Below are 22,727 nucleotides of genomic sequence, written 5' to 3' on the forward strand. Positions count from 1 at the left end.
CACAGAATATGCAGCCACAATTCACTAAACCCAGTTAACCCAGTTCTTTGGTGCTCAAACGCACATTGTTTGATAACATCAGCAGAACTATTCTGTACACTGAGATTCAAAGATGACAACAGTTTAAGGGTGCCTGGGTGGCTCAGTTGGTTGGGCGGCCGACTACAGCTCAGATCATGATCTCGCAGTCTGTGAGTTCGAGCCCTGCATCGGGCTCTGTGCTGACAGCACAGAGCCTGAAGCCTGCTTATGATTCTGTGTCTCCCTCTCTCTCTGCCCCTTCCCTGCTTGCTCTCTGTCTCTCTCTCTCTCAAAAATAATAAACATTAAAAAAAAATTAAAAGATGACAACAGTTTGGTGGGGGAAGTATGCATAAATGATAATTACTACACCACACACAAAAATTAACTCAAAATGGTCATAGATCTAAATGGAGGAGCTAAAATTGTAAAACTCTTAGAAGAAAATACAGAAGTAAATCTTGATGACCCTAGATTACGAGGTTTCTAAAATATGACATCAAAAATAAACAACAAAAGAAAAAAGTGGACGATACTGAAATAAAAAACTGTGCTGCAAATCATGCCATCAGGAAGCTGAAATGACAACCCGCAAAATGGAAATCGGACAAATATATTTTCAAGTATGGAAGATGGAAGAAAATATCTAGAAGTCATATATTTAACTAGCAATTTGCACCCAGATTAAACATATATGAAATGCTTAAGACAAATAATCCAATTAATAAACAAAAAATTGGACAGACATTTCTCCAAAGATATATAAATAGACAATAAGCACATGAAAAGATGCTCCACACCACTGGCCTTTAGGGAAATGCAGATCAAAAGCACAATGAGAAATGACTTCATACCCATTAGGATGGCTACAATCAAAAAGATGGTTGATACTAAGCATTAATGAGAATGTGGAGAAGCTGGAACCCTCATACACTCTACTCGTGGGGATGTTAGCTTCTACAACTATTTTCGAACAGTCTGGCAGTTTCTCAAGCAGTTAAATATGGAGTTAGTGTATGACCCAGCAGTTCTGCTCCTAAGCATATTCCCTCAAGAAATGAAAACATATGGTGGTGCCTGGGTGTCTCAGTTGGTTAAGTGTCTGGCTCTTGGTTTCGGCTCAGGTCATGATTTCACGGTTCGTGAGTTTGAGCCCCGCGTTAGGCTCTGTGCGGACAGTGCAGACCCTGCTTGGAATGCTCTCTCTCCCTCTCAAAATAAATAAATACACTTAAAAAAAAAAAAAAGAAATGAAAACATATGCCCACAGATATTCATGGCAGATATTCACAGCAGCATTATTCATACAGTCGAAAAGTAGAAAAAAAACCCATCAACTGATGAGTGGATAAATAAAATGTGGCACTGCCATTCAATAGAATATTACTCAGCAGTAAAATGGAATGAAGTGCTGACATGTGTTACATGGATGGATGTACATGGATGTACCTTGAAAACATTATGCTAAGTGAAAGCAAGCAGTCACAAAAGATCACACAGAGTGTGACTCCATTTATATAAAATGCCCAGAACAGGCAGATCCATACAGTACATGAGTGGTTGCCTAGGGCGGTGGGAGGGAGGAGAATGGAGAGTTACTGACAGTGGGTATGAGATTTCTTCTGAAGGTGAGGAAAATGTTCTGAACTTAGACTGTGGTGATGGCTGTGCAACTGTGTACGTGTACCACAAACAGAGAACTGTATACTTTAAATGGGTGAGTTTTATGGTAAATGAATTATATCTCAACAAAAATGTTAACAAAAATAGTCACTGGATAATATAGTGAGGTATTTATTATTACCATTGCATTAATAAGGACCTTGAACCAAAGCTGAGGTTACCATCAGCAACTGCTCCCTTAAGAAAGTGATGCCTGAGCTAGGTGGACCCAAAAAATGAGAAGTGAGCCAGGCTTGGAGAGAAAGAAGGCCACTTGAGGCAGAAGAAACAGTGCTAGGAAAAGAGCCAAAAGTGAAAAAAAATCACAGGACAAATGCTATCCAGTAAGTATAGAGGATAATGCAGAGAACTAACCAGTAAAGGAGAAGGTGGATGATGGAGGGTCGGCACCAATCATGGAAGGGTTTTTAAGCTCTTGGTTAACTACTGAATGTTAGTGAATTTTGGTGCTGACCGACTACAGCAGAGGGATAGCATTCACAGCCCCATCCTTATCTACACCCTTTGTCATGGGACCATCCAGGTTCCTTCCATAAAGAGCAGTCTCTTTTCTCTACCCCTGAATCTGGGCTGGCTATGTGACTTGCTTTATCTAATGGGATATTAGCAGACCTGACGTCAGCAGAGGCCTGAAAATTTCTTGTGTGACCATCCCTGCTTGTCCTTGCACTTACTGGAAGAAGAAAGACACATAGAGCAGAGCTGGTTGCCCCAATCATCCCAGCTGAGGCCATTCTAGATCATTCCATAGCCAGGTGACCCCACGTATATGAGCAAGTAAGCCAAGAACAACAGAACTTCAGCTGATCCAAAGGTGAAACAGTCCAGCCCAGCCTAACTGGGATAAACCAATCCACAGACTCACACACTTAACGTTTACTATTATAGGTCACTAAGGTTTTGTGGGTGGTGGTTACTCAGCATTATTATGGCAGCAATTAACTGACACATCCATACTGCTTGTGAAGTGCTGAGAAATATTTTTCAAACGGTTATGGAACTGACATTCTCTTAGGGGAGCACAAAAGGGATCTAGAGCTTGACACTTACTAACTGTTCTGCCACTTAGTACTGGTATGACTTTCAGCAAGTTGCATTAGCTGCTCCTGCCTCCATATCCTAACAGTAAAATGGAGAAAATACTAGTGTACTATGTAACATTAGTATATTATGATTGTTTGAGATTAAATAATCCATGTAAAAAATTTACAATTGAGTCTGGCACATAATGAGCTACATAAAGGTTAGATTATAAACGCTGAACTCAGGGTGCCTACGTGGTTCAGTTAGTTAAGTGGCTGACTCTTGATCTTGGCTCAGGTCATGATCTCACGATTTGTGGGATCAAATCCCACGTCAGACTTCATGCTGACAGCGCAGAGCCTGCTTGGGATTCTTTCCCTCTCTCTCTGCTCCTCCCCTGCTTACTTCCCCCCAAAATAAATAGATAAACTTAAAAAAAAAAAAAAAAGGCCGAGGGGTATCTGGATGGCTCAGTCAGTTAAGTGTGTCCGACTGACGATTTTAGCTCAGGTCATGATCCCATGGTTTGTAGGATCAAGCCCCATTCAGGCAGCATGCTGACAGTGAGAAGTCTGCTTGTGCTCTCGCTTTCTCTCTCAAAATAAATAAATAAACTTAAAAAAAAAAAGGCTGAAGTTGGCAAAGATCATGACTGAACGAACAGGAGAACCCCACCTCTACACAGATGTGGGCTGAGGAATTTTTGGCAGGCAGGGCCCAAGATTCTGTTTTGATGTAAAAATAGGACAAAGTTTTAAAATTCTACTCCATTAACTTATTCTAGGTCAAAATTATTTTGATTACGTTTTAAGAGCCAAAGTCAACTTAAATACCCATCTTAGCTCTATGAAAATCTCATTAAAGTACCTTAAGAACAGGGGAGACGAGCAATGATTGCCTAATGGGTACAACAGGGTTTCTTTTTGGCGTTATGACAATGGTTCTGGAATTAGATAGTGTTAATGGTCATGTAATATTGTGAGTATACTGAAAAACACTGAATTACATACTTTGTAATGAATAAAATGATGAATTTTATCTTAATAAATTAAAAAGAACATAAACCCGTGAGCAATACTGCAGTCAGTTATAATCTGCCAACTGCAAGTTAGAGGTAAAACCAACAGGAGATTCTGGCTTTAGAACAGGTATTTTCCTCCGACATAACAGATAACTGGCCTAAATAACTATTAAGGCCATCCTAGCTCATGATAATAAAACCCCATCAGCTATATACAATAGCTAGCTCAGATTTTTATTGATGCTTTTTATATGCCAAGCACTCTTTAACTGCTTTGTAAACAATTTTTCTGAGTAGGGGCATGAGCGGCATTTTGGGTGGGACAACTCTTCCTTCTAACTATATTTAGTATCTCTGGACAACCCACCCTCATCCAACCACCCCGGTGAGTCCTCAAAAACCTACGAAGTACAGATTGTATTACTAATGAGGAAGCTGAGGGTCACAGAGGTTAAGTAAACTAAGGTAACAGAGGTATCAGATGGTAGTGCTGGAGTTCAACCTAGGCAGCCCTACTGATGCCTGAGCTCGGAAACGTGATTTGCTATCGCTTGTCTAGAGTGCAAAGGGTGGTTGCACCTAGTATGTGGTATCAACCAACTTTCAAGTAAAAGTATTAGCTGATGACCTCAGTGATCTACAGAGTCCAAGACCATGGGAAAGATCAATAAAAGCCACACATTTCTTTTTATGTTTATAAAAGATTTCTCCACAAGCTAATTATGAACACAATCATCATTAATAAAGAAATGGACACAGCTACATCTCATCGGCTCCTGTATAGACAACAACCTAAAAACTCAGATGAGCAATTTATTCTGACAGGACACGGGCCTACATTTTACATGGGAAATCTAACAACCTAACAGGCCTAAAACTGGGGGACTACATAATGGCTCTTTTAAAAAACAGACCGACTACACTCTTAGGACCCCCCCACTTGAAAGCAGACCTGAGCCTCAGTGAAGTTAAAAAAGCACATTAAAAGCCCAGTCCCAGTCAGAGCTGCGGCTCCCTAGCAGCCCTCCACCCGAGGTGATTGAGTCACTGTGAATTTCTTGGTCAAGTATAGAAAGAAAGGAAGATGCCTTGAGAAACTGCACAAATACAGGACCCAGTCAGACCAGCAGTTTATAAAGCTGGACAAGCCTCTGCCAGAGAGAAGCAAAGCTCACTCACCGGAAGCCCAAGTGGCAGAGTCTGAAAATCTGCTCTCATCACTTAATCAGGTGGCCATAAGCATTCTCATATGGATTTAGTAAAACTGAATTTTACTGAGGTAATAGAACGTTTATAAAAATATTTTATTTTGTTAAGCCCCCAGACAGCTTACTCAAATTAGTGTTCTATGAGTGACTACTGTACAGGGTTTTATTTTTGCTCCTTTTCTCCTCTCCCAATCAGAAGATCTCATTCAACCAGGCAACTGACCAGAAAGTCTGGTTTCTTCAACTGCTCTCACCCTTCAAATCTCCCCTGTCTCATCCCAAGTGAAGACAAGTTATAACAGGAACGTGGTAACCATTACAACAGCAGTATTTTAACAGCTACCTTTACAAACTGACCCTTTTGTTCTGGGTGTACTTAAATACCGATAATTCCCTGATTAAAATCCCACTAAGCTAATTTTCTTCTCTTTAATATGCTACCACAGTTACTGATCCAGACTTCTGGAACAAATTCTTACCTTTTTTGTGTTTAATTGAAGTATACTTGACATACCATGTTGAATTTGTTTCAGGTGTGTAAGACAGTGAATTGACAATTCTAAAAATTAGGCAATGCTTACCACGATAAGTGTAAATCCTTCCTTTCTTAAATTGCCTAACATCCACTTGTTATGCCTGTACAGAAGACCTCGTTTTAAAAAGAAACACGCTAAGATTCCTTTACATCTATAATTCATTTTCCCACCAATTCAGTGTGCCTTGCCACTAATTAATTCCAATAGCCAGTTACCTGTAACTGAATCCATCTTAGCTGATGGAATTCAAGGTCAATTCAAGATGGTCTAGGTGATTTTGCAGATCGAATATGCCTAAGCTTCATGTGTCAGTCTTACATTTCCTTCAGAGTAAGATGATGACAATAGTAGTAGTAATAATAGTGGCAGAGGTAATACTTACAGAGCCCTTACTACACAATACACAGCTGTAAGTACTTTACAAGTATTACTCTACCCCGTGAAATGGGAGCTATTGTCACCCAAAATTTCCAGATACGAAACTAAAGCACAAAGAAGTTAAGTAACTTGCCCAAGATGAGAACTGGTACGGAATCAAGCTTGAATCTGAACCCAGTTGGTCGGACTCCAAGGCTCACACCATGAATCACTAATGCTACACTGCCTCTCAATATAAACAAGGATTAACTTAGAACTTAGTCACCAGAAAAATTAAAACTAGAACTACCCTACAACCCAGCAATTACACTACAGGTATTTATCCAACGGATACAGGTGTACTGTTTCAAAGGGACACATGCACCCCAGTGTTTATAGCAGCACTATTAACAACAGCCAAAGTATGGAAAAAGCCCAAATGTCCATCGATGGATGGATGGATGAAGATGTGAAATATATATATATATATATATATATATATATATATATATATGGAATATTACTTGACAATCAAAAAGAACGCAATCTTGCCATTTGCGACTAAGTGCATGGAACTAGAGGGTATTATGCTAAGTGAATTAGAGAAAGGCAAATATCATAGGACTTCGCTGATATGAAGACTTGAAGAGACAAAACAGATGAACCTAAGGGAAGTGAAGCAAAAATAATATAAAAATAGGGAGGGGGACAAAACATAAGAGACTCTTAAATATGGAGAACAGAGGGTTACTGGAGGGGTTGTGGGAGGGGGGATGGGCTAAATGGATAAAGGGCTTTAAGGAATCTACTGAAATCATTGTTGCACCATATGCTAACTTGGATGTAAATTAAAAAACAAACAAAAATCTCAGTCACCAGAAAACAGATTTATTAAAGAAGCAACTGAGTATAAATAAACGAAAACCCAGATTCACAGCCCTTTTCTTACAAGGCAACATATAGCAGAGGTTCTAAAACACTGCAAAAACACTGCTACTTTAATGTCATACAGAAATTTAAAAAAGCATTATTAAGAAAAAATCCGTTGTTCAGCCAACAATGCTGCTGATTCAGCTAACTGAGGCTACTAAAGTACAGACCTCCTGATCATGCCACATGCTACTAAAGAGAAGTTTCGGACAGAATTACCTTGTTTTCTTCTGAGTTCCTTTTCAACTTTTCTTCCATGTCCTTGGTCTCTTCCGAGACCTTGAGTTTAATCTGCTCATAATTTTCACATGCTTCCTTAAGCTGCTCTTGTAAAACCTGGTATTCCTTCTCAATCTGTGAAAGATCTCCCTAAAAGTTACAAAATTATCTGTTAAAATAGTTTAAAATACCCTTTTCTCATCTTGTTCCAAACAGTCTCTTAAAATAAACAGAAGAGAAAAAGAGGCAGATGAAAATTTACAAGGGAAATGTCATGATAATTCAAGAATTAAAACCTCCTAAACAGTGTTTAGCAAAGCCAACTCTTTTTAAAGTACAATTATTCATATTACTGTAACTCATAATGAAACATTTCAATCTGTACTATAATTAGTTCTGAATATTTGTCTTAAAAGGGTTCAGTATTACTAAATCAATAGTGTGATGTGAATATCATTCTCCATGATTAACATCAAGAACTATTTACTAGGTTTAAAAAGCTGTATGTACATATGCATTTTAGATATGAACAAAACATATTAACTTTGACCCTACTTTTTAAAAAAAAATTTTTTTTTCAACGTTTATTTATTTTTGGGACCGAGAGAGAGCATGAACGGGGGAGGGGCAGAGAGAGAGGGAGACACAGAATCGGAAACAGGCTCCAGGCTCTGAGCCATCAGCCCAGAGCCTGACGCGGGGCTCGAACCCACGGACCGCGAGATCGTGACCTGGCTGAAGTCGGACGCTTAACCGACTGCGTCACCCAGGCGCCCCTGACCCTACTTTTAAGTGTTTCAAATGGACAGTTGTAAAAATGACAAGTTAAAATATTATCAATGGTTTCCAGTTATGTAACTATCTCTTGGACCAGCTTAAAAAGCAAAAGCAAAAACAGAAGCATATTGCAATGTGAAATATTATCCAACAAAAAATGTCATTTATGTGTTTTTAAAAACCTTTCATTCTGAGAAAAATAAATAAAAATAAAAACCTTTCATTCTGAAGGGAGACTGGACGGCTTAGTCGGTTAAACGTTGGATTTCAGCTCAGGTCATGATCTGGCAGTCTGTGAGTTTGAGCTCTGGACTGGGCTCTGTGTCTCAGCCTGGAGCCTGCTTTGGATTCTGTCTCCCTTTCTCTCTCTGTCCCGTCCCCACTCGTGCTCTTTGTTTCACTCTCTCCCAAAAATAAACAAACATCTAAAAAAATAAAAAAAACCTTTCATTCTGCTAGGACAGTCAGCAATCACACCTGTGTGTCTGAAAGGCATCTGGGTGGGCTGGCAAGTCCGCCCAGTTGCGGCTGACTGCTCTCCCCAGGGCCTTAGTGGCCAAGCCTGGAACTCTATCCCAGGGGCACAAACCTAGGTCTATCTTCCCCCACCTCCTGCACCTCAGCATCTTCCAAGTTTAAAAAAGCAGAGAATCAAGGTTTTGAAATTCAGTGATTTATCAGTTAGAGAACTATGAGCTGTGACCAGAGTGACCACACATGTCAGTCTGTTTTGAGTGTCCCAATTTTTATTTGTCCAGACTAAAAGTTTGGCAGCATGAATAGAGAGTCCACGTTTAAATAATAAATTAAATGGTCAACCCCACTGCGACCCAGGAGAAAGACTTTATGGTTTTAGACCTTAGTTACCTCTATGTTCATTCTCAATTCAGCAAAAGAATCACAATGAATTAACAACTTATTATTATGTATCAATTTATATGCCCAAGTCACCAAAGGAACAAGAAATTATAGCCATCTCTATGTTATCACACACAAACTTCACCACAATTCTGTAAGAAACATTATTCACACCTTTTAGAGATCAGAAAACCAAAGTTGAGAGAAATTAGGCAACTTCTTAAAGCCCCTGAGGAAAAGCAACAGTGCTGGGGCTTAACTGCAAGTCTCACTGGTGGAGAAGCAAAAACTCAGCCATACTAATGATAAGGTCCTGAAACTAACTGCTAATTTAACAAGTGTTTTTGAATTCTCCCAATACTGATGAAAAAATTTGAGGGTGAAGAGCATACCTGGTTTAGAACTCAGTATGCTGTAAGAACTCAACACCAGATATTCTATACCCAAAAATGTTCACTATAGCACTGTCCGTATGCCTGAAAAGCTGACACAATCTAAATGTTCAACAGTAAGAAACTAATCAAATAAACTATCATATTCATACAATAGAATACCAAGTCTGCGTTAAAAATGATGATAAAAATCTATATTTACTGACATGGAAAAAATCCATAACATATAAATACCGAAAATTCTAAACACAACATATAAGCTACAATCCTATCTTTTAAAAAGAATTGCTATCGCTTCTCGGCCTTTTGGCTAAGATCAAGTGTAAAAAGAATTGCTTACTTAAATGTAAATGTTAAAATAAGGCCTAAGAGCTGCACATCAAAATGTAAATAAGGGAGAAGGCAACATAGATGACTTTTAATTTCTTCTCCATAATTTTCAGTATTGTTCATTAAAAAAATTAAGAGTTCTACATTATTTTTTTTAAATGTTATTTTTGAGACAGAGAGAGAGAGAGAGAGAGAGAGAGAGAGAGAGAGAGAGTGAGTGTGGGGGGGGGGGAGGGGCAGAGAGAGAGGGAGACACAGAATCCAAAGCAGGCCCCAGGCTCTGAGCTGTCATCAGACGCTTAACTGACTGAGCCACCCAGGCACCCCATTACATTACTTTTTTATTTGGCCAAAACTATAAAGCTATTTGTACCAAGCATAGCAACACAATCTAACCTTACTTCTTCCTACTTAATTATCTATCTGGTCTTGCAAATCATTCCATATCAGTAATAATAAAATTGCTGGACTATAATTCACTTAATGAGTCTAATACTGATGGATATTTAGGTTGTATTCAATTTTTTGCTGACACTAACGCAGATGAAACAAATATGCAAATACCCTTGTTCACTGGTCTCTATACATATATAGGAGTGCAGGTAAATTCCCAATTGCCATCCCCAGAAATTTACATTTTTACATTCTTTCAACAGTGCATAAATGACTTTCTTATTTCAGGTGGAGCTGGGCACCTTTTTATAGGTTTAAAAAATCATCCTTATTTTATTGTGGATTGTCTATTCACATCCATTCCCATTTTTGCATTATTAATCTTTCCCTGGTTAATTTACAGAAACTTTGTACGTTAAACAAGGCAATTAGTTCTCTGTCCCTATCCCGCAAATAACTTTCCTAGTTTGTCATTAGTGTTTTGACATCATGTGTCTATTTGTCCATATACAAATACATGCTATGCATATGTACACACAGATTATAGATGTGTATATATAAACAGATACTCTTTGTTATACTGTTTATTAATCTCATGAAAAAAATCCCTTTTTTTCTAGGTAAATTGTGGATCTGCTTTTTAATATTGAAATCTTTGATCTGTCTGGAATTTACTTTGGTATATGGAAATAAGGTGGGGACCCAAATTAATTTCTTCTAGACAGGCAACCCGTCTCCTAATACCACATATTTAATAATTCTCCTAATTAACAATTCTCCTAATACCACATATTTATTAAACTACTTTCTGCTCACTAATACCATTTTTATTTATTATACCTTAAATTTCTATTTTCTTTTGTTCTATTGTCTCTTATTTTAACAGCCTATTTATGTGCTAAAATAGATTATGTGCTAAATTAGAATCAATTTGTCCAGTTTCAGATAAACCCTGTGCAGGAGCCAGCCACCAAGGTGGCCCTCAAGATCCTCACCTCTTGGTATTTATACCCTTGTACAGTCCTCCCCTACAATGTATCAGGGTTTTTGGGTTGGTCTGTGTGACTAAGAGAATACATAAAGAAGTGATAGAAAGTGGCTTTCTAAAGTAGGTCATGAATGCTATTGCTACTTCTACCTTGGATCAACCACTCTGGGGAAAGCCAGGCCCCATGAGAACATGAGGACACTCAAGTGGTCCTACATGGAGGTCCACAGGCAAGGAACTGAAGCCCCCACCAGTAGTCAGCAGCAACTTGTTAGCTGTGTGAGTGAGCCATCTTGGAAACAGAACCTCCAACCCCAGTTACTCCTTGCAGATGGCCAGATGAGCCCTGGTCTATATCTTGGCTGCAAGTCCTCAGCAATCTCCAGAACCATCAGCTGAGCCGCTCAATTGCTGACTCAGAAGCTGTGAGATAATAAATGTTTATTGTTGTTTAAGGCACTAGGTTTTTTTTTTTTTTTTTTAATTTTTTTTTAAACGTTTTATTTATTTTTGAGACAGAGAGAGACAGAGCATGAACGGGGGAGGGGCAGAGAGAGAGGGAGACACAGAATCGGAAGCAGGCTCCAGGCTCTGAGCCATGAGCCCAGAGCCCGACGCGGGGCTCAAACTCACGGACCGCAAGATCGTGACCTGAGCTGAAGTTGGACGCTTAACCGACTGAGCCACCCAGGCGCCCCAATTAAAGCACTAGGTTTTAAGGTAATTTGTTACGTAGCAACAGGTAACTAATACATGTTGTTCATGATTGTACTGGAACTGTGTTAAAAGCTTTAGGGACAACCAGTCTCTTCACAATAATGGACCTTCCTATTCAATACTTTTCATTTACGTAAGTCTTCTGTGCATTTCTCAGTACATTTTAAAGTTTTCTTTCATAGATTTAACTATTTTAACTTTTGGTAAAAGATATCTTATCTTACTATTAAAAATGGAATTTTATCTTCTAGTATACTTTGCAACAGATTGTTGTTTATATTTGGAAAAGTATTCTATCCAATCACCTTTTTGAATTCTCTTAAGAGTTTGGTATTGCATTTTCACTTGATTGTTTTTTAATCTTCCAGATACACAATGTTAGCCTCCGTAAGAAATAATATTACACCTCCTCTTTTACAATCTTACTTCTCTTAATTTTGTCAGTTGCTATCTCCAGGATAATAAAATACTAAAGGTCATATTTCACCTGAAAGTGAGATGAAGGCTTTGGCTTGAGAAAAAGATATTAGCAGGGGCGCCTGGGTGGCCCAGTTGGTTAAGCGGCCGACTTCAGCTCAGGTCACAATCTCGCGGTCCGTGGGTTCGAGCCCCACGTCAGGCTCTGTGCTGACAGCTCAGAGCCTGGAGCCTGTTCCAGACTCTGTGTTTCCCTCTCTCTGACCCTCCCCCGTTCATGCTCTGTCTCTCTCTGTCTTAAAAATAAATAAACGTTAAAAAAAATTAAAAAAAAAAGATATTAGCATGTGGAGAAGTATTCATCTTTCTCCATATTATTATGAGTTTTAGACGAGAAGGGGAATTGAATTTTATCTAATACCTTTCAGGAACTATGGAGTTGGCCAAATAACTTTTCTTAAGATACATCAACACAATATATTATATTAATAGCTTTTCTAACTGAATCATTCTTATAATGGTGAAGGTTTTTATTACAAAACTTTCTGTATCATTCACATGAATAAGCTCTTATATATAAATTAATAGAGGCTCATTATACCAGTTAAAACAATAAAGCCATTATACTTTGAAATAAATAAGCTAGGGAAAAAACACTTTTGTTTCTGCCTCTTTCCCAAATTCAATAAAAACAATTTTTTTTTGTCATGTTCTAAAGCTTATTGCATGGTAACATTTTATATGGAATTAGCAGACTCCAAAATAGTTCTAGTTCATCATTGCCATCTAGTTATAATAATGAAAACTAAAAAACCTTTAATACAATTCTGACTCACCTGTTGTGCCTCAAAAGGATCATATGGCTCAGTATTGACCTCCTGATGTGTTGTATTCCAAGACACCTTTGGGGAAAAACAAACAATTTCATTAATCTCAATTCCTGTGGTACAATAAATCCATTATGTAATGACATTTTAAGACATGCTCACAATTTTTTCGAGGTGTGTTTTATTTATTTTTCTCCAATTTCAATAACTCACACTTTCTACAAATTCTTGTATTAGGAAAGAGCTATCATGTAGAATTGGTAAAAATGAAAATGATTGTGGTTTATTACTCTAACATGTGCTTTCAGAGCTTTTTAGAAAACAGAAAACATAACGAGGAGGGGGATAATCCAACAAGGGTCTAATGAATTCACGCCTGACAAAGTGAACTACAGAACATAAACTTATTCTCATGCTTGTTAGTAACTTTTATTCACATCTCTTTTGTTTCTCTCCACCTGGCTGTCTTTTTAGAGAAACTGGTTTTCATAAAAGAAACTGGTCACATATAGCCCAGACTGTTTTTTGGGGCCACCTGTGCAAAAAGCATATTTCCTTTCATTCTCCATACAGTAAGTTTGTGGGGGCCAGCACCCCACGTTGTGAGGTTTCCTGGTCTAGCTCTAACTGGGTAGGTAGGCTGGTGTGTCAGGGCTTCAATACCAGGATGTGCAAGTGCTACAGAAGTAACTATGTCATCCTCAATGGTGCCATTATTAATCATTAACGTGATGGCTCCATCTGCTGATTCCTCTATCTCATTTCTCAACTGGTACAAAACTTGGTTAGGGAAGAAGGGTATTACTTACTAGACCCAAAAATTCTTTCTGAATTACCGATCATGCCCTACAAAAGGGTTCATATTTTTAAAACATTTCCAGGCAAAAGCTTTCATAACCATTATAAAGTCAATAATTTAAAAGAATTTTAGTAAATGGCAAAGAAAGATGAAAAGGAAAATTTAACTTCAGAATTGAGATTACTTTTTTCTATTTAGGTCTTACCTGTATAGCAGCCATTTGTGTATGTGGAATATTTGTTACTTCGTCAGTACTTTCTAGATTTACTTCCCACTTGTTGGCAGAATTTCCACAGTGACCTTCATGGCTGTTAGACCCACTGAGGGCTGTACCGTCACCATTCATGCTGCACTGTGTCTTTACTGATACTTCCAAAGATTCCTGAAGGATCTGTGTTTTAGGGGCAATCTCGTTACCAGGAGGAGTATTCTCAGCATTCAAATGAGGACCCTCAAAATATATAGCAGCACTTTCATCTGGTCTGTCACTGGCTACAAACGATGGCGCCACTGGTACTGATCTTTGCAGCTGATATTCAGAAGGAACACTGGCTAGAGGTGTATAAATGTTAGTGTACTGGGGCAAACTGGGTAACACGTTCATATATGTTGGTGGTGTCTGGGTAATGTCAAATCCCCGAAAGGGGAGGTATGTACAGTATCCTGTGACCAAATGGGGTTGAGACCAGTAGGTTGGTTTCACATCCTCAGAGGCTGGTTTGGGAGAATTACAGGATACTTGCTTGTGACGAGCATCCTCAGACACTGATGTGGGAGAATCAAAAGAGACCTCCTTGGGCTTCTCATCCTCAGAAACTGATCTAGAAGAATTATCAGACACTGGTTTCGGGTTCACAGCTTCACAGGTTGGTTGGGGAGAATTAGCAGATACAGGTTTGGGCTTCACGTCCTCAGAAGCTGGTGCTGAAGATAACTCAGACACTGGTTTGGACTTTACATCTGGTTTAAATTCCCTCGCGGTTGGATTCAGTGGTAGTTTAACTCGTAAATACTCCCCTGTTTTTGAAATTTCTTCCACTTTTGTCTTAATGTTTTTCTTCTTTCTCTTTTTCTTAAGCCGTAATGCAACTTTCTTCAATGCAATACAGTTGTCAATCACAACAAAACGAGGACATCCCAAGAGAAAAGATTTCAAACCTCCGGCTTTTTCTAGTATTTGCCGAGTTTCTTCTGGGAAGAATTCATATTCTTCAGAGAACATTTTATTATTCATGTCCAAGGGACCATGCTCTTCCAACAACTGAGAGAAATAACTTGGAAAAAATTTATGTTTACATGTTATTACAAGGAAGTACTTAAACATGTTCTTTTGAAAAAAGTGTTTCCCCCCAAATTCTCCCCAAGAAAAATACTATTTCACTTCCAACTGATCTCAACACCTCCCCAACAAACATATTATACTCATATTAAATCTGACAAAAGCTATATGCAATCAGTGATACTCTAGAAGCAAAATTTTGTTTACCCTTGGAGAATAATCCTTAAAAAATTTGTTGGGAAAAAAAACGAAAAGGGATTAAAAAGTTATTTCATAAATTTCAATTACATAATTATACAATCTATTTTAAAAGTAACGAAAAGAAAATTTATTCAAGAAAAATAACAAGAGTATCAGTAACAAGAATGTCAAATGAGAAGAAATCAAATTTCATTAAAATCCTATTGGAATTTACATACAGTAAAACTCTTAACATTTTTCTGTTTAGGAATATGCAATGATTCAGAAGTACTGAAACTAATCATGTCTGATCAATAAACCAATACAAACAAAACAAAAAATCAAATAAATCGATATAGCAGAGGATCAGACACACATAATGGGGTGATCCCTTAATCTACATCCAGTCCTAGACTGGGGTGCACTCCAGTTAAGGGGCTATTTTCTTTTCCCATTCTTGTGTCAGGCTCCAAGAGCCTTCCTCTTCCATTAGAATTTGGTATTCAGTCTATAACAATGGCATAACTAGCAACCAAGACACATACTATGCAATTTCAAAGAAATAGAGCCTCCACATTTTTTCCACTGCCTAAGTAGCAATGAATTTTTCAAACATTGAGGCAGGACAAAATTTAACAAGGGTCCCCAGCCCAAAGGGAAAGCGTGTTATAAACCATATTGTGAATAAAATTTTTATAGTTGCTATTATTTGAAACGCCAACACAAAAATGAACTTTAACTCTATTTATACATCTTTCTAGCCCTGAAAAATCATCTCTGTAAGGGAAACACTGGGTCCAAAATAGCATAAATATGACTTCTTTACAACCAGTGTTTTACAGGGGTTAGCAACCGTCCATTGACGCACAGAACAGTGGTACTGGTATGGCTGTTCGGCAGACATGAAAGAGGCCAAAGCTCTAATGAAAAATGCTAGATACAACTGAAACAAGGAGGCTGACTCCACTTTTGCCAAGTTAAACAAGATGCATCTTTCTCATCATTGCTCCTGTTCAAAGTCTCAGACTCTAAAAGGAATAGTGTTCCTGCACTTCAGAACCAGAGGTAAAAACGGCACACTACATGAGACAGCAGTTTAAACAAACAAACAAAAACCTAACTATACCAGAAAGATTAATAGTTCTTATGTTGTTATCTCATATATGCAAGTACATGTTTACTCGCGTACATGTATTTTCACACTTGGATAGGGACCATCAGGGTCTGAAATGGTCATGGCTGGCCTTCCATAGTGCCATTACAGGCCACTGAAGGCACAGGGGCAAGGGACAGGATGAAGAAAACGTTTGGGGAAGCATTCCCACCCTAGTATGCTGGCGGTGGTCCTTTGACAAATCACTGTTTTGTAGAAGCTCATGATTCTTCCCTCACAAAGTCATTCTCTTTACAATACAGTGTGATCAGACCAATGATGCAGCTCTCCTGCTACTTGCAAGCTGTGCGAAAGGACCGTGTCTTCCACTTTGTCTGCAATCTTCCACAGTGCTTAACCCGAAGTGGTTAAATAAATCGTGGCTGACTAATTAATACCACGAAAGAGGTGGTAGGAAAAGCTAAGTGCAGAACGCTACCCAGTGAAATACAATTCCCTTCAACTATCTAAAATCATAAATTGTTAGAACTAGAAGAGGGTCAAGTCAATTATACACCAATCAGTTTAATCCCCACCTTCACAGTGGAATACGTGAGTCAGGATAAAATTAACAGCAGTTATCCCAATATTCTGGATTCCTTGCATAATATTTTTTTTCTACTCTAACACTCTTGTCATACACAAAATTTTAGTTTCATTTTTCTTTCTTTTACCCACTGGCCACTAAAAGAAATCATTCTTTTTTTTTTTTTTAAGTTTTATTCATTTATTCATTTAAGGAATTTCTACACCCAACATGAGGATTGAACTCACGACCTCGAGATCAAGAGCCACACGCTCCTCCGACTGAGCCAGACAGGCACCCCTAAAAGAAATTGTTCTTAAGCTCATCATCACATGTCTACTTTTGAAAATTCAGAGAAAGAATTGTTTTGAGGTGTAACTTCCTGTAAGTTTTTGACTTTAAAGTTTTATCTCAAAATACATCAGCCTATTTTCTTCCTCATAAAGTTGTTTAATTTCCTCCCACTTATAACAGTAATAAATTCTTTAAGAAGCAAGGTCCTGACAATGACACAGTTTAGCTTCAGTTTCGGATGCTTGAAGCAAAGCCTACCATATTTTAAGAAATACTAGTGTAGTTTTATAGCTGTTTCCATGGGGTCATCCAGGAGTTTTCTGGAAATATGATATGCTCAGCATTTCAACTCTAAAGAAAAACCAGAGGGGCGCCTGGATGGCTCAGTCGGTTGGGTATCTGACTTTGGCTCAGGTCATGATCTCATGGTCAGTGAGTTCGAGCCCCGCATCGGGCTCTGTGCTGACGGCTTGGAGCCTAGAGCCTGCCTTCATTCTGTGTCTCCCTCTCTCTCTGCCCCTCCCCCACTCACGCTCTGTCTCTATCAAAAAATGAATAAACATTAAAAAAAAAATTTTAAACAAAAACCATAAAGAAGGGCCTGGGAGCATAACCAGACTGAAAAGGAAAGAAGCGACTGGGGAAAACAGAAACAAGGACTAAACTATGGATGAGTAACAGGTTTTCTGCGAGAATAACCAGGTCTTAAATTAATTTCCTATTGCAGATCTTAACCCTCAATTTCTCTTCTTAAGGAAGGTAGCATGCACTACTTAGTAATACCAAGCTCAAAATGGTAACTGCTTGCTAGATTTTCCTGAACCCTTTACTCCATTATTTCATCTACCCTACTCAGACTCGTTGATTTCATATTCACATTTCAACCCCAAAGTTAACAGCCAAAGTTATTTAAAAAGAAAAGTCTGTTTCTCTTGTATTATGTCAATGTCAGGAAGACAAGTCTCCCGTACAATACAGAGATACAAGGTCCTGTTACCTTTACTATCATTCCAGCAGAACACCTGTCACCTCAGCAGAAGTAATAATGGGATCCTGGTATCCTCATTACCCAATAAAAGGGCAACCCTTCGACAAGCTACATTACTTGTCACTGGACTTAGGAGATGCTAAACAACAGCATCCATCAGCAAAAGAACAATGAGATCAAATAATAATAGGACTCCTTGTCAAATGTAGAACTCCCCCCTTATCCGCAAGAGAGATGTTCCACAACCCCAGGATGCCTGAAACCACAGATAGTACTGAGCCCTATACTATTTCTTCCTACACATATATACCTATGATAAAGTTTAAGTTATAAATTAGGTGCAATAAGAAATTAACAGCAATAACTAAAAATAAAATAGAACAGTTACAATAATATACTGTAATATAAGTTATGTGAATGTGGTCTCTCTCTCAAAATTTTATTGCACTATCCTCACTCAATTCTTGCAATGATAGGAGATAAAATGCCTCTGTGATGAGATGAAGTGAGGTGAGTGACACAGGCACTGTGACGTAACATTAGGCTACTACTGGCCTTCTGACAACACGTCAGAAGGAGTATCATCTGCTTCCGGACTGCGGATGACCACAGGTAAGTGAAACCTCAGAAAGCGAAACCAAGGATAAGGGAGGAGTACTGTATACCCTGGAATTCATGATGAAAGATATAGCTGGAAACTTTTACAGTCCTATCAGTACATACCAGGGTCAGTTTTAGAGACAGAAAATATCTCTATTAGCAGCTCAAACTGACAAAACCAATTATTAGTAGTATTCTGAATTTATTTATTTATTTTACTTACTTTATCTATCTATCTATCTATCTATCTATCTATCTATCTACTTCAAGTACCAGAGCCTGGGTCCAGCCAGACCACTGTGTTTTTTTTGTTTTTTAAATGTTTACTTATTTATTTTGAGAGGAGGGAGGGTGGGAGGGAGAGAAAGGGGGAGAGAGAGGGATTGAGAGAGGGCGAGAGAGTGGGGGGAGAGAGAATCTCAGACAGACTCTGTGCTGTCAGTGTAGAGCCCGATGCAGGGCTTCAATCATCTCAAGAATGGTGAGATCATGACCTGAGCTGAAACTAAGAGTTGGGACATTCAACCAACAGAGCCACGCAGGTGCTCCAGGATTCTAAATTTAAAATTAAAAACCCTCAGTTAACTTTGTGCACTACACGACAAAAGCCATAAAAATACTTTCCTTCCCCACTTTGTAAGCCAATAAATGATTCCTTTAATAAGCAAAAGGGACACAAATTAAACAACCTGCAATCTTTAACTGGCAGCTTCAGTATGAAATAATACTAGTAGGAATGTTAAACTACTTACTCATACAGAGTTGAACATTTTTGTTTTGGGTTAATGTCCCACAGCTTCTTATTACGGACAACATATTCACTGCTGTGCTGTTCATAGATAGCTTCAAATTCTTCTACATCTTGCCGAAGGTGGTCAGGTACCACAAATGGGCCTGCAGAATTTGGATTGCGTCTGCTGATTAAAAAAAGAAATTTTTTTTGTGAGTCCTAAACTTTGAGATGACCCAGAATATTTAAATTAAAACAAAGATAGTAACATACGACTCAGCCTTACAATACAAAAAAACACTACCAGATAATTAAATGCAGAAAAGTTACCCGTGTGTGTGTGTGTGTGTGTGTGTGTAGACATTTATAAACCGTGTGTGTGTGTGTGTGTGTGTGTGTGTGTGTGTGTGTGTGTGTGTATACATTTATAAACCTCCAAGGAAGCACTTTTAACTAACTACTTACTCTTGATCCCAAGAACAAATTTTTTGAAACTCCTGGTTTTAAAAGTATCAATGTTATATTAATTGTAACTTGTTAAAGATTTTGTTATAACTGCTATTAATTTAAGCTAAAGTGAGATTGGAACCAGTAAAACACTTAACAAAAAGATTCTTTTGCTAAAGTGTACGATTTTGCATTCTAAAAAGATGTAGCAGTTTGTGAGTTCTAAAACAAGACTACCAGGTTTAATCCTGGCTCAGACATGTACAAGCTTCAGGTTCTTAGGCACTCAACTGCACTGTGCATGAATCCCCTTATCTGTAAAACGTACATGATATGTCCATCAACTGATGAATGGATAAAGAAATTGTGGTTTATATACACAATGGAATACTACGTGGCAATGAGAAAAAAAGAAATATGGACTTTTGTAGCAACATGGATGGAACTGGAGAGTGTGATGCTAAGTGAAATAAGCCATACAGAGAAAGACAGATACCATATGGTTTCACTCTTATGTGGATCCTGAGAAACTTAACAGAAACCCATGGGGGAGGGGAAGGAAAAAAAAAAAAAAAGAGGTTAGAGTGGGAGAGAGCCAAAGCATAAGAGACTCTTAAAAACTGAGAACAAACTGAGGGTTGATGGGGGGTGGGAGGGAGGGGAGGGTGGGTGATGGGTATTGAGGAGGGCACCTTTTGGGATGAGCACTGGGTGTTGTATGGAAACCAATTTGACAATAAATTTCATATATTAAAAAAATAAAAAATAAATAAAATAAAATGTACATGATAACAGTACTTATCTCCCAGGATGAAGAGTATATTCAATGAGTTTGTATATGTAAAGCCCTGAGAACAGTACCTGGTACATAAGTTCTGTCTAAGTATGGACTATTACTATTTGAACTTAAAATAATTCCTCCATTTAAAGAATCCATGAAAGGGGCGCCTGGGTGGCTCAGTCGGTTAAGCGTCCGACTTCAGCTCAGGTCACGATCTCGCGGTCCGCGAGTTCGAGCCCCGCGTCGGGCTCTGGGCTAATGATGGCTCAGAGCCTGGAGCCTGCTTCCGATTCTGTGTCTCCCTCTCTCTCTGCCCCTCCCCCGTTCATGCTGTGTCTCTCTCTGTCTCAAAAATAAATAAACGTTAAAAAAAAAAATTAAAAAAAAAAAAGAATCCATGAAAATGTGCAAAAGCAGCTCTTATGACAACTCCTTTAAGAAATGTGAAAAAAAAAATGGGTTTCTGGTTCATAAAGGAATATGACAAAAAGGTCATTGCTACTCACTACTTTTTCTTACGTCTACTTGTTTTCTGAAAACTCAGTTTCAACAACTAGATGCCACTGAAAATCATTCACATCTAAGATTGAACATCTAAAACATCTTCCTCTCTATTATAGCAAATATGCTAGTAATTATCAGTAGGAAATTCTCTTCACTGAACATCTTAAAGACTATTTCCTAAATCTTTCCCATAGTATCTTGCATATAGTAAGTTCCCAAACTTATCTAATGAATGTCATTAGCCCAATGATTTTAATGTTGTTTGCAGGAATTCTTAATGCTGACAAGCCATATTATAAAATCAACCAAGATGGATCACACTAGGCTGTCATCACAGATGCACAAATTTAGACAGTGAAGTTAGAGAAATAAAACACAAGTTTAAATGATGTTAAATTAATACCACTTGCTAAGTTAATACACTTGAGTTAAAATTTGAAGCACACATTTTCAATTTTACTTACTTGTGGTCTTCACCTGAAGTGATAGTCTCATTATTTGGGGTTACTGAAGATGTTCCAGACCCCACTAACATAGGCTAGTTTAAAACACACAAAAATGAAAACAATTTTCTACCTTAAAATTCCATGAAAAAAAAATTAGCATTAAAACAAATGAATGCTTATATAAATATGCATGCAAATTGCCAATATGTAAGACTTATCTAAATTTCCTTGTGAACAGGAACACATAGTAATAAAGTTTCAACACCCATAAATAGGCCCAACTTAACATTCAGGTAGCTTCCAATGCTCCAAAAAAACTCAAATGTCAAAGATAAAAAGCCAAGTTTTAGCAGAACTTACAAAGAGCTGCTCTAATCCTCCTCTGATATCTGTTCACTATCTCAACTCCTGCCCTCCTGAGCTCCCACATACATGACAGCCATGAAGAACCCCCCAGAAGATAAATAATGCCCTATATGGCTCATGGGCTTGGAGCAAATCTTTAAATCCTAAAAAAAGTCTTTCTCTATAAAGTACTTCAAAATATCCCCAAGAACTTGTTAATCCTAATTTATATATTCAATTAACTATTTTAGACAAGAATTAATACCAAAAATACTCCATACCTTTGAATCTTTTGGCTTCTTTTTCTTGCCTTTATTTTTTATCTTGGCAGAATTAAACTGGAAAAATGGGGGAAAAAAACAATGAACACTCAAATAACATCATGATGAAGCTCTGTATAAAGTATATACTGGTTTTAGCCACAAGTTGAATATACACAAAATGCTGAACAAAAATAACACTTCTTATGTTAGCCCTAGTGTTATGATTTATAATAGAAAATAAGAGAAAGCCTAATAATGACTGTTATAACTAAAATTGCTTCCAAAAATTTTTTAATGTTTTATTTTTCAGAGAGAGAGTGTGTGTGTGTGTGTGTGTGCGCACGCAAAGGAGGGGCAGAGAGAGAGGGAGAGACAGAATCCCAAGCAGGCTCTGCACTGTCAGCCCAGAGCCCAATGCAGAGCTTGATCTCATGAACTGTGAGATCATAACCTGGGATGAAATTAAGAGTGGGATGCTTAATCGACTGAACCACCTCTTGGTCCAACATTTTAATAAGGTGTATGTTATTTCAAGTAATTAATCAGTCTTTTAGAGTAATTCCGATTATATGCTACCACCATTTCAATGGCATTCCTTTTCTTAAGGTAAACTGGACACTCTACGCCTGGCCAACTCTGAGGCACAGTGGACTTAGAAGACATTTAACTTCCCACTGGGTGTGTTAGTTGTGTTT

At 38.1% G+C, this 22,727-nt stretch overlaps 1 protein-coding gene across 9 annotated transcripts in view; it reads right to left on the reverse strand.

The window, feature by feature from the left end:
- TTC3 (tetratricopeptide repeat domain 3) overlaps nt 1-22,727 on the reverse strand; it is a 127,935-nt gene that overhangs the window by 26,024 nt on the left and 79,184 nt on the right. For 8 of the 9 annotated variants that reach the window (XM_045036617.1, XM_045036614.1, XM_045036615.1 and 5 more), the window contains 6 exons: nt 22,051-22,107; nt 21,443-21,516; nt 19,269-19,433; nt 13,702-14,770; nt 12,707-12,772; nt 6,999-7,148 (listed from right to left, as the gene is read on the reverse strand). In XM_045036617.1, the coding sequence (XP_044892552.1) occupies nt 6,999-7,148; nt 12,707-12,772; nt 13,702-14,770; nt 19,269-19,433; nt 21,443-21,516; nt 22,051-22,107 (1,581 nt within the window). The remainder of the gene's footprint in view (nt 1-6,998; nt 7,149-12,706; nt 12,773-13,701; nt 14,771-19,268; nt 19,434-21,442; nt 21,517-22,050; nt 22,108-22,727) is intronic. The other variant, XM_045036613.1, reaches the window with a different exon arrangement.

The sequence above is a fragment of the Felis catus genome, chromosome C2 (genome assembly GCF_018350175.1).
Source record: "Felis catus isolate Fca126 chromosome C2, F.catus_Fca126_mat1.0, whole genome shotgun sequence".
Taxonomy (NCBI): Eukaryota; Metazoa; Chordata; class Mammalia; order Carnivora; family Felidae; genus Felis; species Felis catus.